The sequence below is a fragment of the Caretta caretta genome, chromosome 1 (genome assembly GCF_965140235.1).
Source record: "Caretta caretta isolate rCarCar2 chromosome 1, rCarCar1.hap1, whole genome shotgun sequence".
NCBI lineage: Eukaryota > Metazoa > Chordata > Testudines > Cheloniidae > Caretta > Caretta caretta.
In genome coordinates, this window is record NC_134206.1 from 80,099,769 (window position 1) to 80,112,900 (window position 13,132).

The window sequence follows — 13,132 nt, forward strand, 5'->3', positions numbered from 1 at the left end:
GGAACTGAGAGAGTCATTTCTAGTTCACATATCTCCATCCACTCCAGCAACCAACTACTTGCTCTAACATTCCAGAGAGGTTTTGAGCGTGAATGAGGGTTTCTGTGAGGAGGATTACAAACATGCTGGGACCTGTAATGCTCTCAAAATGAACAGTGGATGGAGATCTAAAACAGTGGAAAGAGCCTCTGCTTGACAGATGACAGTTAAACTGAAAGTGATTGTCACCAAATCATATGATGTGTTCTTTGTAGTACTGTAGTGTGACATCCAGTCAGGTACAATACAGACCTATAAGTAACTATGTCACCTCTGCCCTCTAAACAGGGGTGCCCTTTAGCCTGCTTTGCTGCTGTAGCCTCCCACCTGGACTGCTCACAAACAGCCGCCAGCGTGCAAGTTACTCCCAGCTATATCTGTGCATGTGCTGCAGTAAGTCAGCCAGCCAAACGTTGGCTCTTACCAGCTTTGGTTATATTGCAGGCTGGTAAGAGCCAACATACTCCCAGTCTTAGATTTCCTCCCAGAAATGTATGTCCTGTACTGCCCAGTTCTCTCCTTGACAATACAAGTTTGTATAAAGTTTGTTATTGCTTTAACAGAAGTAATATACACATAACTTGCACCCAAAATGGAGTTTCCCAAACACTTCAATTTAAACAACTTGGATTAGATAAAACAAGTTTATGTAGCTACAAAGAGAGATTTTAAGTGAGTACAAGTAATGAGGCACACAAGTCAGAACTAGTTACAAGAAAACAAAGTTTAAATGCAGCTGGTGCCAAATTTAAATTATATCAGATTCAAGCAAAGTTTCTCACAGTATGCTTTCAGAAATCATATTGACCAAACTTCTGAGGTCAGGATTCCTTCTCCAGTCCAACGCATGCTTCGTTTGTTGTTTCTGGTGCCATGAATGCAGTGGACAGGGAGAGAGAGAGAGAGAGGAGAGTATCTTGGAGTGTTTGTCCCTGCTTTTTATACTGTCAGTCCCCCTCTTGAAAAACATTTCCAGCTGAGATTCAGGAGACAAAAAGGCTATGTGGAAGAGTGTTCCCTGCTGCTTTTCCTCACCTATTTGAGCTTCCTTTGTTTTCATTCCTGCTTGATGACTCTGTTTAGTGCTTAAATGCAAATTAAGCAAAGCACACATTCCTTTGTTTGAGACCGACCTGTTTGCCAACCTGGGTTTGGAACATGTGTTAAGATGGAATGGAATGTGTTAAGATACAGTGGAATCTTATAACTTCGTATACAATGTTGCCACACACATTTTATAGGACAATAATGACCAGCAAGTTATGAGCTTTCCAATGGTACCTCACAAGGCATACGTTGTACAAAGATTATTATAGTGGTGGGTAGGTGCGGACACAGGGGTACATTCTGTCACACATAGTGCCTAGGACCCCTAGTTCTAGCCCCTGGTTTGTGTTACACCATTTGTTTCTAGATTGAAGCACCCAGTATTTCTTCCCCATGTCGCTACTTATAGACTAATCAGGTCACCTGTTAACCTTCTCTTTGTTAAGCTAAATAAACTGAGCTTGTTGACTATCACTAGAAGGCATGTTTTCTAATCCTTTAATCATTCTCATGGCTCTTCTCTGACTCATCTCCAATGTATCAACATCCTTCTTGAATTGTGGGCACCAGAAATGTACATAGTATTCCAGCAGGAGTTGTAACAGAGATTAAATCATCTCTACTCCTACTAGAGATTTCCCTGTCTATTCATCCAAGGATTGTATTGGTCTTTTGTGCCACAGTGTTGTACTGGGAGCTGGCTATTCACTATGATGCCCAAATCTTTTTCAGAAACACTGCTTCCCAGGATAGAGTCCACCATCCTGTATGTATGGCCTACATTCTTTATTCCTAGCTGTATACATTTACAGTTAGCTGTATTTTAAAAAGCATATTGTTTACTTGTGCCATCTTACCAAGCAATCCAGATCATTTTGAACCAGTGACCTGTTCTCTTCATTATTTACGACTCTCCCAATTTTTGCATCGTCTGCAAACTTTGTCAGTGATGGTTTTATGTTTTTTTCCTGGTCATTAATAAAAATGTTAAATAGCATAGTGTCAAGAACAAATCTCTATGGGATCCCACTAGAAACACACCCATTTGATGACTTCTCCTTTACAATTATATTTTGAGACCTATCGATTAGCCAGTTTTTAATAAATTTAATATGTACCATAATGATCATATACCAAATGAGGAGATTAGAAGGCGTACAGAGGTGACCAATGTAGTGCAGGCAATGTACAATGCAAAGCCGAGATGGGAGGGTCATGTAGTCTTCAGGCAAGACAATAGGTGGATAACTCACATCAGTGACAGCCCAGAGACCACAAGGTCCGCTGGACAGATCGAAAACGCACTAAGCTGATAAAACTCTTTGGCCAGAAATGGAAAGAACATGCTTGCAATAAAAGAGAATGGTGTGGCATTCGTGGAGGGACAGATGAGGACAAGTCAGACAAAGGTGATAATGATTTTAGATCTTCCTTGTTTTTTAATCAAAATGTTGTGTGATACCATGATATCAGAAATCTAAATATATTACTTACTGTTGCCTTTAGCAACCAAATATGTAATCTCATCAAAAAAAGATATCAAGTTAGTTTGATAGGATCTATTTTCCATAAACACATGTTGATTGTCATGAATTATATTACCTTCCTTTAATTCTTTATGAATAGTCCCATATCATTTGCTCCCTTATCTTGCCCAGATCAATGTCAGACAGTCAGACCTATAATTACCCAGTCATCCCATTTACCCTTTTTAAATATTTGGACAACATTAGCTTTCTCCCAGTCTTCTGGAACTTCCCCAGTGTTCTAAGACTAAAAATTGAAAAATCAACATTAACAGCTCCTCATCCAGCTCATTTAAAACTCTAAGTTGCAAGTTATCCAGATCTGCTTATTTAAAAATGTCTAACTTTAGTAAACATTTAGCTGCTATTTAACTTGCTCCCGAGAAGAACTGAATGTTATAATATGATAAGACGACATCATTTGTTTTGGTCCCTGTAGAGAGGGTTCATCAGGGTCATCCCTCTCCAGGGCAGCGGGGAACCACACTACCTTCCTTAGTCCTTTCACGGCCCCTTGGGGAATCAGTCAGGCGCAGGAGTCCTGGCTCAAGCCGTCCGGCAGGGGCTGAGCACACACAGGTAACAATTAACAGATAACTAGCCCAGGCCTTGGGTCAGGTCAGGTCAGGGCAATAAAGAGTCACAGCTCAGGCCCTTAGGCAGGGCTGAGCAAACACAGGGAACAATTAGCAGTTAATAAGCCCAGGCCCTGGGTCAGGGCGGGGCAGTGAAGTGTCCAAGGCTCAGACCCTCAGGCAGGGGCTGAGCAAACACAGGTAAATAGCACAGCCAGGCTTCAGGCTCCAAGCGACCTGGGAGAGGGGGGAGACTGCCACCCACATGTTGGGTGGCAGAGGAGAATGCAGGCCCTCCCACTCGTCTGCGTCCTAGCCCGGGGCCCTGGCAGTGGCCAAAAGTCCGCTGCTGTGTCAGTGGGGATTCTGGCCGCAACACACTGACATGGTGTCAAGGTTCCTCCCCCACTCTGAACTCTAGGGTACAGATGTGGGGACCTGCATGAAAAACCTCCTAAGCTTATCTTTACCAGCTTAGGTCAAAACTTCCCCAAGGTATAAAATATTCCACCCGTTGTCCTTGGACTGGCCGCTACCACCACCAAACTAATACTGGTTACTGGGGAAGAGCTGTTTGGACGCGTCCTTCCCCCCAAAATACTTCCCAAAACCTTGCACCCCACTTTCTGGACAAGGTTTGGTAAAAAGCCTCACCAATTTGCCTAGGTGACTACAAACCCAGACCCTTGGATCTTAAGAACAATGAACAATCCTCCCAACACTTGCACCCCCCCTTTCCTGGGAAATGTTGGATAAAAAGCCTCACCAATTTGCATAGGTGACCACAGACCCAAACCCTTGGATCTGAGAACAATGAAAAAGCATTCAGTTTCTTACAAGAAGACTTTTAATAAAAATAGAAGTAAATAGAAATGAAGAAATCCCCCCTGTAAAATCAGGATGGTAGATATCTTACAGGGTAATTAGATTCAAAAACATAGAGAACCCCTCTAGGCAAAACCTTAAGTTACAAAAAAGATACACAGACAGAAATAGTTATTCTATTCAGCACAATGCTTTTCTCAGCCATTTAAAGAAATCATAATTAACACATACCTAGCTAGATTACTTACTAAAAGTTCTAAGACTCCATTCCTGGTCTATCCCTGGCAGAAACCAGCATATAGACAGACACACAGACCCTTTGTTTCTCTCCCTCCTCCCAGCTTTTGAAAGTATCTTGTCTCCTCATTGGTCATTTTGGTCAGGTGCCAGCGAGGTTACCTTTAGCTTCTTAACCCTTTACAGGTGAGAGGAGCTTTCCCCTGGCCAGGAAGGATTTCAAAGGGGTTTACCCTTCCCTTTATATTTATGACACATGGGTTCCGGCAGTGTTGCAGCCAGATTCAGGTCAGCTGCCCCCGGGCTGCTTCCCAACTCCCACTCTGGAGGTACCTGGGTCAAGATGGGGTCCTCGGGGGGTCAATCACCATTGGATCCTCGGGGTAGCTGGCAAGGGGAAGGCTCGGTGACTCTCCCACACGCTGGTCCATGTTGAATATCGGCCGGTCAGGCCAGTCTCCAGGTCCGCTGCTGGTTGCTCCCGGGAGCTGGGTCAGAGGTGTCTGGCCTCTCCAGCAGCTGTCTCTCGAGTGAGCTCTGGGATTGAGCTCTTATACTTCCTGTCCGGCCTCTGACCTTCTGGGGGGGTGGCCTTAGAGTGCTCAGGCCCAACCCACTCTAGTGTCCGGCAGAGCTCATCCCTCTCCAGGGCACCGGGGAACCCCACTGCCTCCCTACAGTCCCAAAATATAGAACAGAAATATTTACTGAACACTTCTGCCTTTTCTGCCTCATAATTCTACCATTTGCATCTAGTAATGGGCCAGTATCATTGCTAGGATTATTTTTTTCCTAATGTGCTTAAACTCCTTTTTATTGTCCTTAACTCTGCTGTCCATAGATTTCTTCATGTGTCCCTTCTCAATTTTCTACATTTCCTAGCTTCTGATTTCTATGCATTACTATCAAAGTTCCCCTTTCTTTCATTTGATACATTTTTTTCTCTCTCTCTCTAGTAACTGCCTTCACTTCTGGTCTAAAACAGGCTGTTTGTTTTTTTTAACCAACATAGCTTTCTTCCTTGATTTTGGGATTGTGGCTTTTGGGGCATTTACTAAAGTATTCTTAAACAATTCCCAATTATCTTTCACATTTTCTGATTAAATTCTTCCTCCGAACTGATTTGGCTCATAATTGTTTTCAGCTTTGTGAAATTGGCCCTTTTAAAGCACCAAGTACATATATCATTGGTCTGTGATCAACTCATGATCACTTGTCCCTAAGTTACCATTAATTTTTAAAAAGAAAAGGAGTACTTGTGGCACCTTAGAGACTAGTATTCCTTTTCTTTTTGCGGATACAGACTACAACGGCTGCTACTCTGAAACCTGTCATTAATTTTTAGTTCCTCTATACCTTTCAAGATGAGGTTTAATATAGAATTTCCCCATGCTAGATGCAACACTGACAGCAGACTAACTTTGTGTGGACCCTGCTAATGCATATAAAAAGTTTGTTAATGATCTTTGATCTGGTCCTCTGAAACTGGACGAGACCAAAGCATATTAATTCACTACTAATGTATGTCAGCAGGGTCCACATGTACAGTTAGTCTATGGCAGGGTCATGCAGGGTAGATTTACATCCCAGCTTGCCACAAACAAATTGTTCATGTAAACAAGCCCTTGGTATAAGACAAGAGATAACTGATGAATACAGACAGATGGCGGATTACAAGGAAACAATAAGACACCATTAGTCAGCATGATCAGCAGTGGTCACAGCACAACAGCCGCCGAACTGTAGTCCAGTTGTTTTGTGGCAAAAGAGGGTTTGAAACAGGATGATGAGTTAGATTTATGGATGTTTATGGGGAGCTCCTCTGAAGCATGAGGGACAACATGGGAAAAACACAAAGGTGCTTGTTTTGACCATTTACAAAGTGGAAGATGTAACTGACATCATGGGCTGATCAGAGTCAGGAGTTGACATGTTCAATAGGGAATGAGGAATGACAGGTAAGGTGGGGATAGGCCAAGAAGGGCCTTGAAAGTGAAAACAAGTAGTTTATGGCTGATGTAATAGAAAAGAGGGAGCCAGTGGAGGCACAAGTGCCGACTTTCCAATGTGCTGGGGATGGGGGGGTACTCGACCCCCCCTCTGCCCCAGGCCCCACTCCCACTCCACCCCTTCCCCAAGGCCCCACCCCACCTCCGCCCTGCCTCTTCCCTCCCTGTTCTGCTCCCTCCCTCGCTCGGGGTGTGTCCTCACTCCTCCCCCTCCTTTCCAGAGCCTCCTGCATGCCATAAAATAGCTGACAGTGGTGGGCAGGAGGCACTGGGAGGGAGGGGAAGATGCTGATCAGCAGGGCCTGCAGACAGGCAGGAGGCGCTGTGGGGAGGTGCTGCTGGTGGGTGCTCAAAACACACCATTTTTCCCCATAGGTGTTCCAGCCCCAAAGCACCCACAGAGTCAGCACCTGTGGGTGGAGGGATTCAAAGAGAGGTGGTGACAACCAAAGTGAGGCGGTCAGAGCATATTTGCTGCAGAATTCTGAATGGATGAGAAGGGAAAGGTTGCATGTGTGAAGGCCAGAGAGAAGGACGTTGCACTAACAAAGATGATGAGAGCCTGGAGGAGAGTGTTAGCTGTGTATGGATAGAAAGACTGTATCTTAGAGATGTTATGCAGAAAGAATCCGCAAGACTTAAATATAGCCTGGATGTGAGAACCCAGAGAAAGGTCCAAATCAAACATGATGCCCAGGTTACAGGCCTGAGTGACAGGCTGGGTGTTGTTGTTATACAGTATCGAGAAGGGAGATAGGGAGGTGGGCTTGGAGGAGAGATTAGGAGTTCTTGAGGTTTAGCTTATGACCATGAGGAGATGTCAGACAGACCAAGATTTGAGTTTGGACAAAAGGGAAAAGATCTGGAGTAGACAGGTGGATCTGTATATCACCAACATAAAGATGGTGGTTGAATTTGTGTTTGTGGTAAGATTACTCAAAGATAAGGTGCAGGGGGAGATGAGAAAGGGGACCAAGGATAGAGCTTTGTGGAACCCACAGAGTTGGAGTAGGGATGAGAGGGATCTTCCAGAGGACACACTGAAAGAATGATTGGAGGAGTAGGAGGAGAACCAGGAGAGGCCAGTCACAGAAGCCAAGGGAGGACAAGATTTCAAGACAAGAAGCATAGTCAACTGTGTTGAAGGCAACTAACAGATCAGGGAACACAAGGATGGAGTACTGAATTTGAGGAAGAGGTCATTATAGCTTTTGAGAAGAGCAGTTTCAGCAGAGCGCAAGTGATGGAAGCCAGAATGGAGAGGGTCTACTTACTCACGTAACTGCAGGAGAGGAACTCCAGACACAGCGACTGTAGACAGCATGTCCAATGAGCTTAGAAATGAAAGAGAGAAGGGACTTTAATGTGAGAAGTGATTGAGTGGAATTGATCAAACACTCACAAACTATGTAGCTATGTAGCTTCTGATTCCAAGTATTGTTATTGATAATTTGGGGAAGAAAGCAAGCAGCATGAGGTCAAGCTCAAACTAGGAAAGCACAACCTTCATGAAGAGAGATTTCCTATTTATAACCTCCTTGATGGCTTGACACTGAGGATATCTAGAGAATATGGAAAGTGGACAGTTCTTAGATAATGAGACAGAGAAATGGCAAAATGACCACTTTAGAAAACTGTTCTTGATGCACATTTAAAAGCCCATGGCTTGTTGACAATTGTAGGTAATCACAGATTCATTAGTGAATTGGGAAGCAGCAGAACTGTAATTTAGTTCAATTTCCACAGCACAGGTGCCAATGTACAATCTCTAATAACCTTTGCTTCAAAGCAATCTTACCGGCTATTTTTTTTTAGGGTTGTAGGTTCTTCTCCCTGGAACCCAATGAAATGGATTTTAATACCTTGTGGGACCCAAAAGCCCTTCCACAAAGCCCCCTCTCAGACATTCTCTATTCTAATTGCCAATAGATATGTTTGTTTAACAGGCTGCAGCACCAAGTGAGATGAAGCATCTCGTTTCCCAGAGCATTGCAGGCTAACAGAAAACAGAAGTAATGTCCAATACGTTACATTAGATAATTAGCATAAGCTTATGCAGTTAATCAAAATCAATAAAAGCAATATGTAGCAAAAATGAGCAGACTCAAGCATTTGAACTGAGAATAATATAGTTTTAAAATTGCCAAATTATAATTAAGCATGATCAATATAATGTAGGAGACATTTGACCAAGATTTGATTTGCATCTGGGAGTCTTGTTGATGTGAAATATTGTGCAGACTTGACTCCAGATATGAAATTATCCTTATTGGATGGTGGGTTGTTGTTTTTTTCAACAGTGGTGTTTTAACACAGTGATTAGACCGGATGGAATATAAATCTTTCTTTCTTTCTTTTTTTTAAAACCTATTTCCTTTCAAATTCCAGTTTCCATAACAACTTGATTTCACTGTTTTTTGTTAAACCATCTTTTCTATATCACACCTAGAACTTTTTGTTAGTTAACTAAAACAGATTGCATTTATCACTAATTATTTGCTGTCAAAAAACATTCAACATCTTTTTTTTTTTGGTAATGCTTTTCATTTGGCATGTTAAGTATCAGGAATAAATAGACAGAATGATCATATAAACTTCCTCCAAAACAATAAAACAGAAGGACTCCCAGCAGAAAGCTTGAGAATCTCATACCACATTTACACAGACTTCTAATGATATTTTTAAAGGACATTTCTTTCCATGAAAATTAAATAGTGGTGGTAATTTCACAACATTAGAGGTTTGTATATCTGTCCCTCTTGTTTAAATGGCCAATTCAAATTTTCTTTTATGATAACAACATAAAATCATATTGCAATAAAATACCTTCCCTTTGGTTTCCTTTTTCTATTGTTTAACATCTATTTGACTATTGTCAGGAAGAGACGAAAGACAGTGGGAGGTGTGATAAGTTAATATCAGGGAAGAAGGCGCTACCTAGCAACATTTCTCTGGAAACAAAATCTCATTTGTCAAGCAACTCTAAAACAGGGGCTACATTGCCCAAGGGATTGACAATACCATACAGAGCTTTTCACCAGTAAGTCACTGATATAAATCTTATTCAGGTCAGCAGAAACTGAACATTGTTACCATCTGACAGATGTACAGTGACCTGTATGAACTGAGCTGATGGTCTTGATCCAGTTCGGAGTGGGGGAGGTGTCTGCATCACAATTAACACTAAGCCCTGGTCTACACTAGGACTTTAGGTCGAATGTAGCAGCGTTAAATCGATGTAAACCTGCACCCGTCCACACAATGAAGCCCTTTATTTCAACTTAAAGGGCTCTTAAAATCAATTTCCTTACTCCACCCCTGACAAGTGGATTAGCGCTTAAATCGACGTTGCCGGCTCGAATTTGGGGTACTGTGGACACAATTCGATGGTATTGGCCTCCGGGAGCTATCCCAGAGTGCTCCATTCTGACCGCTCTGGACAGCACTCTCAACTCAGATGCACTGGCCAGGTAGACAGGAAAAGAACCGCGAACTTTTGAATCTCATTTCCTGTTTGGCCAGCGTGGCAAGCTGCAGGTGACCATGCAGAGCTCATCAGCACAGGTGACCATGATGGAGTCCCAGAATCGCAAAAGAGCTCCAGCATGGACCGAACGGGAGGTACGGGATCTGATCGCTGTTTGGGGAGAGGAATCCGTGCTATCAGAACTCCGTTCCAGTTTTCGAAATGCCAAAACCTTTGTGAAAATCTCCCAGGGCATGAAGGACAGAGGCCATAACAGGGACCCGAAGCAGTGCCGCGTGAAACTGAAGGAGCTGAGGCAAGCCTACCAGAAAACCAGAGAGGCGAACAGCCGCTCTGGGTCAGAGCCCCAAACATGCCGCTTCTATGATGAGCTGCATGCCATTTTAGGGGGTTCAGCCACCACTACCCCAGCCGTGTTGTTTGACTCCTTCAATGGAGATGGAGGCAATACGGAAGCAGGTTTTGGGGACGAAGAAGATGAGGAGGAGGAGGAGGTTGTAGATAGCTCACAGCAAGCAAGCGGAGAAACCGGTTTTCCCGACAGCCAGGAACTGTTTCTCACCCTAGACCTGGAGCCAGTACCCCCTGAACCCACCCAAGGCTGCCTCCTGGACCCAGCAGGCGGAGAAGGGACCTCTGGTGAGTGTACCTTTTAAAATACTATACATGGTTTAAAAGCAAGCATGTGAAAGGATTACTTTGCCCTGGCATTTGCGGTTCTCCTAGATGTAGTCCTAAAGCCTTTGCAAAAGGTTTCTGGGGAGGGCAGCCTTATTGCGTCCTTCATGGTAGGACACTTTACCACTCCAGGCCAGTAACACGTACTCGGGAATCATTGTACAACAAAGCATTGCAGTGTATGTTTGCTGGCATTCAAACAACATCCGTTCTTTATCTCTCTGTGTTATCCTCAGGAGAGTGAGATATAATTCATGGTCACCTGGTTGAAATAGAGTGCTTTTCTTCAGGGGACACTCAGAGGAGCCCATTCCTGCTGGGCTGTTTGCCTGTGGCTAAACAGAAATGTTCCCCGCTGTTAGCCACAGGGAGGGGGGAAGGTTGAGGGGGTAGTCACGTGGTGGGAGGAGGCAAAATGCGACCTTGTAACGAAAGCACATGTGCTATGTATGTAATGTTAACAGCAAGGTTTACCCTGAAAGAGTGTAGCCACTGTTTTATAAAATGTGTCTTTTTAAATACCGCTGTCCCTTTTTTTTTCTCCACCAGCTGCATGTGTTTCAATTATCACAGGATCTTCTCCTTCCCAGAGGCTAGTGAAGCTTAGAAAGAAGAAAAAACGCACTCGCGATGAAATGTTCTCCGAGCTCATGCTGTCCTCCCACACTGACAGAGCACAGACGAATGCGTGGAGGCAAATAATGTCAGAGTACAGGAAAGCACAAAATGACCAGGAGGAGAGGTGGCGGGCTGAAGAGAGTAAGTGGCGGGCTGAAGACAGGGCTGAAGCTCAAATGTGGCGGCAGCGTGATGAGAGGAGGCAGGATTCAATGCTGAGGCTGCTGCAGGACCAAACCAGTATGCTCCAGTGTATGGTTGAGCTGCAGCAAAGGCAGCTGGAGCACAGACTGCCACTGCAGCCCCTCTGTAACCAACCGCCCTCCTCCCCAAGTTCCATAGCCTCCACACCCAGACGCCCAAGAACGCGGTGGGGGGGCCTCCGGCCAACCAGCCACTCCACCACAGAGGATTGCCCAAAAAAAAGAAGGCTGTCATTCAATAAATTTTAAAGTTGTAAACTTTTAAAGTGCTGTGCTTAAAGTGCTGTGTGGCATTTTCCTTCCCTCCTCCACCACCCCTCCTGGGCTACCTTGGTAGTCATCCCCCTATTTCTGTGATGAATGAATAAAGAATGCATGAATGTGAAGCAACAATGACTTTATTGCCTCTGCAAGCGGTGATTGAAGGGAGGAGGGGCGGGTGGTTAGCTTACAGGGAAGTAGAGTGAACAAAGGGGCGGGGGGTTTCATCAAGGAGAAACAAACAGAACTTTCACACCGTAGCCTGGCCAGTCATGAAACTGGTTTTCAAAGCTTCTCTGATGCGTACCGCGCCCTCCTGTGCTCTTCTAACCGCCCTGGTGTCTGGCTGCGCGTAACCAGCAGCCAGGCGATTTGCCTCAACCTCCCACCCCGCCATAAACGTCTCCCCCTTACTCTCACAGATATTGTGGAGCACACAGCAAGCAGTAATAACAGTGGGAATATTGGTTTCGCTGAGGTCTAAGCGAGTCAGTAAACTGCGCCAGCGCGCCTTTAAACGTCCAAATGCACATTCTACCACCATTCTGCACTTGCTCAGCCTGTAGTTGAACTACTCCTTACTACTGTCCAGGCTGCCTGTGTACGGCTTCATGAGCCATGGCATTAAGGGGTAGGCTGGGTCCCCAAGGATACATATAGGCATTTCAACATCCCCAACAGTTATTTTCTGGTCTGGGAATAAAGTCCCTTCCTGCAGCTTTTGAAACAGACCAGAGTTCCTGAAGATGCGAGCATCATGCACCTTTCCCGGCCATCCCACGTTGATGTTGGTGAAACGTCCCTTGTGATCCACCAGAGCTTGCAGCACTATCGAAAAGTACCCCTTGCGGTTTACGTACTCGGCGGCTTGGTGCTCTGGTGCCAAGATAGGGATATGGGTTCCATCTATAGCCCCACCACAGTTAGGGAATCCCATTGCAGCAAAGCCATCCACTATGACCTGCACATTTCCCAGGGTCACTACCCTTGATATCAGCAGATCTTTGATTGCGTGGGCTACTTGCATCACAGCAGCCCCCACAGTAGATTTGCCCACTCCAAATTGATTCCCAACTGACCGGTAGCTGTCTGGCGTTGCAAGCTTCCACAGGGCTATCGCCACTCGCTTCTCAACTGTGAGGGCTGCTCTCATCTTGGTATTCATGCGCTTCAGGGCAGGGGAAAGCAAGTCACAAAGTTCCATGAAAGTGCCCTTACGCATGCGACAGACCTGCAACACTATGCGGTCCCACCAGTCTGTGCTTGTTTCCCGAGCCCAGAATAGGCGTTCCACAGCATGAACCTGCCCCATTAGCACCATGATGCATGCATTGTCAGGGCCCATGCTTTCAGAGAAATCTGTGTCCATGTCCTGATCACTCACGTGACCGCGCTGACGTCGCCTCCTCGCCCGGTATCGCTTTGCCAGGTTCTGGTGCTGCATATACTGCTGGATAATGCGTGTGGTGTTTAATGTGCTCCTAATTGCCAAAGTGAGCTGAGCGGCCTCCATGCTTGCCTTGGTATGGCGTCCGCACAGAAAAAAGGCGCGGAACGATTGTCTGCCGTTGCTCTGACGGAGGGAGGGGCGACTGACGACACGGCTTACAGGGTTGGCTTCAGGGAG

At 45.1% G+C, this 13,132-nt stretch overlaps 1 protein-coding gene across 1 annotated transcript; it reads left to right on the forward strand.

The window, feature by feature from the left end:
* The first annotated feature begins 9,801 nt into the window (after positions 1-9,801).
* On the forward strand, positions 9,802-11,558 carry LOC125637637 (uncharacterized). The gene is made up of 2 exons (XM_048852339.2): positions 9,802-10,384; positions 10,973-11,558. Exons 1-2 carry the CDS (start codon positions 9,802-9,804, stop codon positions 11,491-11,493), a joined length of 1,104 nt encoding a protein of 367 aa, XP_048708296.2. The 3' UTR covers positions 11,494-11,558.
* Positions 11,559-13,132: the final 1,574 nt, after the last annotated feature.

Coding starts and splice junctions, on each gene's coding strand:
- LOC125637637 (XM_048852339.2), top strand. CDS start 9,802: ATGCAGAGCTCATCAGCACAGGTGACCATGATGGAGTCCCAGAATCGC. Junction 10,385..10,972: donor AGGCGGAGAAGGGACCTCTG/GTGAGTGTACCT, acceptor TTTCTCCACCAG/CTGCATGTGTTTCAATTATC.